Raw genomic sequence first — 8,472 nt, 5'->3', positions numbered from 1 at the left:
GATTTGATTTTATTTTGGTTTATAAATTGTGATTAATATTTATATTAAACTAGTTTATATTAAATCGTCGATTATTATTGAATTAGAAAGATATCGATTTGTTCGCGTTAAAGAAATAATTTTGTTAAGCATAGCTTCTGACGTTGGCGATCCAGGGGGAGGATAATTTCCAAAGGAGGATCTCGGTTTTTATCGGTTTCATGTGCCATTGCTTAATTGTATGTGTTTAAAATGCTTTGCATTGATCATTTTTCAGCTATGTATCGGATACCTTCCTTCTTAGTTATTCCAATGTATCACCGATTGCTTCTTTCATCGAAATATAGCTCATCACAGCAGCAAAATTAAATCCAATCAAAAATACTAAAAAATTTACCAAAATATGAATTCAAAATGTCCAATTACAGAAATATTTGCCTTACTCGTTATAAAAAATATAGTTGAATCGTTGAATTTATTGTTTAAAAACATTAGAGTCAATAGTAGACAAAACGAGAGCAAGATCCACCAGTTAAGAGAGATTAACAAAGCACTTGGCTTTTGCTGCAAACATAACATTTTTTCTTTCATTTTCATTGTTATTATTCATTTTTTTCAGCATTTTAAAATTCAATTTCCAATCTTAAATCGATTTTATAGGATTCAATTCATTATTAAATCGATAGTGATTTTTCTCTAATTTTTCACTTACTTGTAAAATTGCGCGTACCCATATGATACTGCAAGCCAAATTTACTCCTTTTAGAAGCAAAAAAGTCGACAGAATAAATGATATGGATCAAAAACGTGTCTTTTTTACATTTGTAGCTCACCAAATGCACCCAAGATGATAGTTACCAAATGATAATAAACACCAAACAACAATATCAATGAAAATGTGATACTTGCCACTATCGATACCACACCTAATAATAAACCGATGATTTTCCAGTTGAATCTAAATAAATCCATTTCTGTTTTTTAAATTACACGTATTTTGTGCACAACTTCCATAAATCAACTGAGATAAAATGACGAAATTTCAAGTAAACATTAACAGATAATCAGAATCTCAATTCTATATTTGTCTTACAATAAACAGCTCACTTGACATTTGAAAGGACAAGACGAATTAGTATTACATAACGTGCAATCAGTAAATCCATATTTATTTGATAGATCACATTGATAGACTTCTAATGATTCAGGCATTTAGACAGTGTTTTAATATTCAGGTCCAGTTTGGATTGTGAAAAAGCAGTGCCCGAAATACTTCTTATAATAATGAAATTGTTTTGCACACAGATTTTTTTCACGAGTTATCTCAAACGTTCAGTCGGTTTTTCGAAATTTAAAAAATCATTTTTGATATTATTACATATTGGCTTGGCAAATGTTTTATATACATTCTATTTCATTTTGATCGTTGCCGTTCTCTATTGAATTCGCTACTTCCACTTTGGATTGTTCCGATTTTTGAATAGCGTTTTTTGTAGAAATGTAACTCATCACAGCGACAAAGTAAAAGAAAACAAATGTTACTGGAAAAATGAACAGAAAAGCATATTAATTCAGAGCATCCAGCGAATTCAAGAAATATTTAACGTACGTGTTATTATGTATACAAAATCGTAATCGCCTCGACCCAAATTTACACCATTTATGAATTTGAAGATGCGCTGGAACATCAGTAAAATTAAGAGGATAATCCACAGACATGAAAGTACGGTCCACAAAATAAGAGACGCTAATAAAAATCTCGGCTTTTCCTGTAATAATGAGCATCTCTTAATATAGTTTTGCACGTAATAAAAAATTATTATGATAAGTTAGTAATAATAAGCATTCCCACCATTATTATGATTTTATTAACTTATCATGATAAAATCATAATAATGTTATTAGGTTTACATCCCAATACTTATTATGTTTTATCATAATATTTATTAGGATTCATCTTAATAAATACCGTGGACACTTCACTTGTCTGAAGTAGCGCCATCTGTTGAAAATTGTTTTTGGCTGAATAACAATATGCTATCAAGTGAACACGGTATTTATTAAGATCAATCCTAATAAACATTATGATAAAACATAATAAGTATTAGGATGTAATCCTAATAACATTATTATGATTTTATCATGATAAGTTAATAAAATCATAATAACGTTATTAAGATCCAATCCTAATAACGATATAGAACATAATAATTATCATCTTAATAAAAATGTATTACGATATCGCAAAACGCAAAACTATATCTCTTAAATATCCATAAAATGTTTCCAAATAACAACAAATTCTTCTTGAAATCCATCCGATTTCGGAAACTGATACACATATTACTTTTCCGCACTGTGTGCAGTAAAGTATTTTTTTTTTTACAAAATCTTAATTTTCGCACAAAAAGTCGTTTGTCAAAATTAAAAAAAAAATATATGATGTACAATCGACCTATTTTGTGCTTACCTTTAGAAATCTGTACATCCACATGACACTACACACCAAATTTATTACCTTGAACGAAAATGCATTTGAATTTTTAGACCAACAATGATTCAAATGAAAATAAGAGGATGTATATTCAAAATGCCGGCGAGGTCGAATTTTTTTTTTTCAATCATCTCATTCAACTCTACCTAAAGTCTCCTTAAGTATACCAAAAAACAAAAAAAGTGTACCTCGAAGTTGAAAAAAATATTCATGGATCAATATTTCTGTATATTCAACTTGCCGCTAGGCTTCACTAGCACGGAAACTATTTTTAGTCTCCACGTTTTTATAGTCCTAATCAAGTCTACCTAAAGTCTACCTTTAGAATAATATATTTTTACCTTGCTCTTTTCTAAATTTATCCATTTTTTATGTGTAGCTTTAAATTAATCGTTCACCTTAAAGTGATAAATATTATGAATATCTAAACTGAGGAAAACGCTACACAAGCGATGATATATTCTTGAGGTAGACTTAAGGTAGATACCTAACAAATGTTAAGATCCGTAAGAATTTCTTGGAATTTCATTTTGGTGTATATGAGCAGTTCAAAACGATGAACTCCCATTCCAAAATTCATACTGCACAGAAATAGTGGTTTGAACTAATATTTCCTAGGTATATATAAGGTAGACATTGGGTAGACAATGAGAAGAGATCTTTCAAACTATAATACCTGTAAGTACACATACACTTAAGGAGACTTTAGGTAGAGTTGAATGAGATGATTGAAAAAAAAAATTTCGACCTCGCCGGCATTTTGAATATACATCCAAATAAGACGCTTACCTAATGAACTCAAAATGTCGATCGCATAAAAATCACCGGCTAATATACATTTGAGGTTTGTCGGCAGACAAATTAGTGCTAATCCAAAACTCACGACTAACTATTGTTATCACACCTAATGATCGGCCACTAATTTTTGATTTTACAATTGAAACAATTCATTTTTACGTGTTTTATGTAGCGCTCTTAATGTGAGATGTGGGCATTCAATTTCAAGTAAATGTGCGTTGATATCAAGAGACTTTCTTACATCAAATCAAGTTTTAAACTTTATCTCATTCAAATAATCACACGTTACAGCTGAAATTTGTTTTATATATTTTTGATGAATAATAAATGAAAAAAAAACTCCTTTAAGTTCACAGGTCAAGTCGAAACGTACAGGTTCTTGGTTCGCAGGCTCCATGATTGTGAAATATATATGAAAAAGAGACGATACAAATGATTTTTTTCCGTTCATTTTAAATCTACCATTTAAATATTTATAAATATATTACTTTAATAAAACACGTTATAAACAATGACGGCAAATTGTATCGTTTACATTTTTTTTTCAACTGAATTGTTGAGTGTATTCGAAGTATTATTATTAGATTTAATAAGCACGAATGATAGAACGCACGCGATAATGATGTTGAAACGCGTAAATGTTGTCAGCGGCAGATGCACACATTGCGACGAAAATGGACAAAGAACCGCGAAGCGGAGAGAGCAAAACCGTTGAAACGCATTACAACTGCGTTGGTCACTCATTCAAATCAGTCTATATTTTCATTTTGTACGTGAATTGTCTTTTCGTTCGCAACAATCACAATTCGGTTCGCAGGCACACTTTTGAATAAGCTCTTCATTTCTCGACTGTACTGTGTACGACACATTTAATCGTTGAGTTTCGGTACTATTCGTTCGGAAATGTTTTTGTATTGGTCTATAGCTGAGTACGGCGGCAAAGTATGCTACTACACAAAACGCTGTAAAAAATCGAAACAAAAGCGGTTGACTTTATACTTGTGTGTTGTGAGTTTCGGTTTTAAAACTAAATCAAGTACCTGTTATTGCAAAGACAAGATAATCGTGCTGTACAAATGGTTTTTTGCCTTCAAACATTCGGCATATTCCTTCAAATAAGATGAATAACATAAAAGTACCCCAAATACTCAAAGGAATCGAGAACCAAATTAACGAAGCCAACATTAACCACTTCTTCTTCTATAAAATTACGAAAAATGTTTCGATTATCATTTAGAATGATTTAAACCAAATTCACGTTACCTTAGCAATGCCAATGAGCCAGTAGTAGCTTGCTATCAAATTCAGAACTGTAAAAAGATAACTATTGATGCCCATCTTTTTTTTAAACTTTTTTTAAGCGATTTACTTACAGAATATCACAAGCGTAAAAATCAAATAAATTTCCCCGTTCAATAGCCAGAATAGAGATACACAAAATATTCCAAGTCCAACATTCAATCCGATTCCAATCCAACCAATAGCTTTGCCAACTGTTTCCCAGCCAAAAATGCTTGATTGTGTACGTTCCATGATTTTCGGATAGCAAAATCGAGCAAAAGTATAAAATTTTAATAACAAATTGACTGAAGAAGACTTGCAGAATCTGAAAATGATGCCAAGTAAACAAGACTATGTCTTAATACGTGTTTCTTTAGTAACAGCGTATCGAACACTGAATGGACATTGTATGTTGAGTAAGACCAAAACCGACATTCTGCAACCAATTCCAGTTCTCAAGTACTCGATTCAGAGGTAGCAGACAATCTTGAAGTATTTTTACATGAATTACAATGAATATTTTATTTGGATGAATGAATTACAACATCATGGTGTTTATTCTGTCTGCAGATAGAATGAAAATGACTCGCTTAAATGAAGAATACCAAAAGAAACTCATTTGCATTTAGTTGTTTATATTGTAACGGATTATGAATTTATTAACGCAACAAGAATGATCTAAAATGAGAAAATAGAAAGAAGAAAATTCCTTAATAAATATAAACTAAGGGAGCGACTGCTTGGACAATGGCATTGTCACAATGCACATACTAAAATAAAGACGGAAAACAATTCTATTAACCGAAAGCAATTTCAAAGTGCAATTTCCAATAAGCAAGTGTCAAAGGAAAAATGTAGTTTTTGCAGCAAAAAAAAATTAAATTTACAACAATTTTTCAATGTCAACTAATTAGCATCTTTTTTTACGAAAGACTAGACTGTTTGTATTAAATGTGTCGAAGTGAATTTTTAGTTTAAAAACAATATTCAATTTGCTTTAAAATGAGATATTTATCCCGATTAAATTGAATTCACTCAAAATTGCACGTTTTATGCGGTGAATCCATTGTTGTCGCTAGGTGCAACCATATACGTCACATTAAATTGTCGATTTTGAATGGATTTTTTCATTGAAATGTAACTCATAACAATGGCAATATACACAACCAAGTAAAAAGCTGAAAAGATTTGAAATTGAATGAGATTTCATGTAAAAATTGAGAGAAAATGGATAAAAAATTACCTGTTCCTATATAATATGAAGTGTATAGACTATGTGTTTCAGAGCCATGGATGGATTTTAAATGATCGAGATTGTAAAATAGATAAATCACCCAAATGACCAATGAAATCGTCCAAAATATCACCGAAGTTAGCATATATTCAACTTTATTCTATTAAAAGATATTGGAAAAGTGTGAATTATTAAATGAAGACAAATGAATCGATTCACGCCTTACGTTGATGATACCGCATAAAAACAACCACAATAATGTGATGGATGCTGTCAAGCTAAAGCCTGTTTGGGAGTGCTAATTTGGAATGAATACTGAATATAAAAAAAATTCATTTTAACTTACAAAAAACCAAAAGTGAGCCAAACCTATCGAAATTCCAAACAGAATTAAAGTTCAAATAGTCCATCGTTTGAGCTGAAATCAAGGCTGTTATCAGCCATGCCGATGCGATTGCGGTAGTTTTCCATCCAAAACTCGATGTCACCGTTTTCTTCTTAATCATCTCTTTTAGAGAAACGTAGCTCATTACAAAAAACATGTAAATTATCACGAAACACACTAAAAACATTGAAGTAAATCAGCTCAAATTTCTTCAAAATATCACATGGTTTTTAATAAACGACATTTATTTTCGTTGAATACCCACACGTAGAGGTGAATATGAAAGACTCTGTTAGATTAACATCATTTTCACGTTTTCCAACGCATGTCCAAAGCCATCGAAAGATAACACTGGTCCACAAATTCAATTCAAATCCCCACAAAACTAATATTGAAAGTATTATTTCCGTCTTTTTCTAAAAAAAATTAAAATTACAAAGAATTTTTTTTCAAATAATTTGAATTTAATTTTCGTTTTCCTTCCGAATTATTAAGTATGCATGCCAAATGTCATCCAAAAAGCAATTTTCATACCATTTCATTTCCATTAAACCAGAAGAAAGACGCGATCAAATTTGAAACTGCAAAACAAGAAAAATGTGTTAATCTTTGCGAAAAAAATAGATGCTCTTCAAACTTACAAAAAATCAAAAGCATTAGAATAGCGTTCAAATTCAAGAGTATAAATAAATATCCGAAAAACGTGATCAATGCGAAACTAAATGCTATTCCCATATAGCCAATTATTTTTCTGGAAGATTTGTAATTTAAAGCATCGCTCTCCATTTTTCTGCTGCAAATTCTTTTCACAACCACTCAACTCGAACTATTCGGTTTATTTAAAGTTTTATTTTAAAACATGTAGTTTTGATGAGATCACTTTCCAACTGAATGAACAATGGTTTATAAAATCAATTGTTCATAGTGAAACGGCACTCCCGTTGATCGAGTTTCAAAAAAAAAATAAATGTCCAGTATTCAAACGAAAATACCAAACTAAAAGCAATTTAACATAACGCTTTAAATTAATCGTTTAAATATCAAATGAATCGTAGCCGAGAGTTTAAAAATTGTTTTTGCGTCTAAAAACATCGTGATACTGCATATAAACGCACCAGCACAACAGGCATCAACTATTTCAATCATCTGTTTTTTTTTTCTTTCAATATAACAACGATTACAAAACACACACATACATGTTATGGTCGATGACATATTATCAATCACAAAAACAGTGTTAACTATAAATATCGTACAACCGGCTTATCTCAATGTAGTTTATATTGTTTACTATCACTGTTTAAATTTTTTTCTGTTAATCGGGAGAAAGAGGCGCAGAAGAATCTGTGATAAATGAAAAATTGATTATGTGACGTATCCAGACATTATAGTGAGATATTTTCAAGCAGCTGAATAGAAGCTAACGCCAGGCGCTAATATCTCAATTAATTTCTGGACAACTCATGTTATCACCAATATTTTGTTCATATTTTTTCAAAACTGTCAAAACAACTAATAAGAAATGAACAATGACAAAATGTTGATTTGAATGGATAAAATGTAATTAACACAAACTCTCAAATTATATTTGGAAGATTTTGTATGAGGAACCAGACGGCAATATAGTGGTAAATTTACTAAATGGGCTATAAATATTTATCGGTATTCGCAGAAGTTTGTCACACTGATAAAACTAAAATGATAAAATTTGAAAAGGTATAATCGAGTTTGGAAAGTGAATTTTCAAATAGCCAAATTTGTTATATGAGACTGACATTCGTTCCTCCGTTGATTTTATACATATGAGAATGAAAGAAGCGAATTTAAACCACCAAAATTTGTTTGATACCACTAAAAATCAAGAGAATAACGATGTTATTGAGACTGACTGTCAATGGCCACGTTGTAACAACAACTTCATACGAAAAAAAATATGACGCCGTTCAATAGAATTAAAATTTGCTTTAATTCTCATACATTCAACTGATCCATTGGCCCTAAGAATGTTGAATAAGAATTGAAATAGAAGACACTGGAAAATGTTTAATTTTTAAAATATGAATCATTTAGAACATTTCAGTAGTAATTTCAAAATGATTCGCTTTATTTGTTGACTTATTTTTAACATATAAATACTCCTCACTCTAAATTTCTATGAAATTTATATTTTTTACATTATCAACTTTACTCTATAGAGACACTCAATATAAGTGTAACTACTGAGGACTTTGACTGATGTTTGATTTTCAAAAATCTGATTGAAACTTTCAATTTTACCTTTTGACATTTTTTTTGCATCAG

The 8,472-nt window shown here is 30.5% G+C and overlaps 3 protein-coding genes and 1 long non-coding RNA gene across 4 annotated transcripts; all 4 read right to left on the bottom strand.

The window, feature by feature from the left end:
• Positions 1 to 984, bottom strand: LOC116348045. The gene is made up of 4 exons (XM_031778897.1): positions 813 to 984; positions 692 to 738; positions 423 to 543; positions 1 to 363 (listed from the first exon to the last, which is right to left on the bottom strand). Exons 1-4 carry the CDS (start codon positions 949 to 951, stop codon positions 284 to 286), a joined length of 387 nt encoding a protein of 128 aa, XP_031634757.1. The 5' UTR covers positions 952 to 984; the 3' UTR covers positions 1 to 283.
• Positions 985 to 1,217: 233 nt separating this feature from the next.
• Positions 1,218 to 3,647, bottom strand: LOC116348046. The gene is made up of 4 exons (XR_004201749.1): positions 3,263 to 3,647; positions 2,450 to 2,497; positions 1,589 to 1,748; positions 1,218 to 1,520 (listed from the first exon to the last, which is right to left on the bottom strand). It is a non-coding gene; the product is annotated as an uncharacterized LOC116348046 (long non-coding RNA).
• A 225-nt stretch (positions 3,648 to 3,872) lies between these two features.
• LOC116348043 lies at positions 3,873 to 5,008 on the bottom strand. Its single transcript, XM_031778894.1, has 4 exons — positions 4,645 to 5,008; positions 4,535 to 4,581; positions 4,312 to 4,471; positions 3,873 to 4,233 (listed from the first exon to the last, which is right to left on the bottom strand). Exons 1-4 carry the CDS (start codon positions 4,802 to 4,804, stop codon positions 4,034 to 4,036), a joined length of 567 nt encoding a protein of 188 aa, XP_031634754.1. The 5' UTR covers positions 4,805 to 5,008; the 3' UTR covers positions 3,873 to 4,033.
• A 168-nt stretch (positions 5,009 to 5,176) lies between these two features.
• Positions 5,177 to 7,742, bottom strand: LOC116348040. Its single transcript, XM_031778891.1, has 7 exons — positions 6,813 to 7,742; positions 6,706 to 6,752; positions 6,437 to 6,587; positions 6,133 to 6,348; positions 6,013 to 6,071; positions 5,796 to 5,946; positions 5,177 to 5,730 (listed from the first exon to the last, which is right to left on the bottom strand). Exons 1-7 carry the CDS (start codon positions 6,955 to 6,957, stop codon positions 5,603 to 5,605), a joined length of 897 nt encoding a protein of 298 aa, XP_031634751.1. The 5' UTR covers positions 6,958 to 7,742; the 3' UTR covers positions 5,177 to 5,602.
• Positions 7,743 to 8,472: the final 730 nt, after the last annotated feature.

This window comes from Contarinia nasturtii, unplaced genomic scaffold (genome assembly GCF_009176525.2).
Source record: "Contarinia nasturtii isolate CC-2019 unplaced genomic scaffold, AAFC_CNas_1.1 Cnas_scaffold_2229, whole genome shotgun sequence".
Lineage (NCBI taxonomy): Eukaryota > Metazoa > Arthropoda > Insecta > Diptera > Cecidomyiidae > Contarinia > Contarinia nasturtii.
This window is presented reverse-complemented; position numbering and strand designations above follow the sequence as displayed.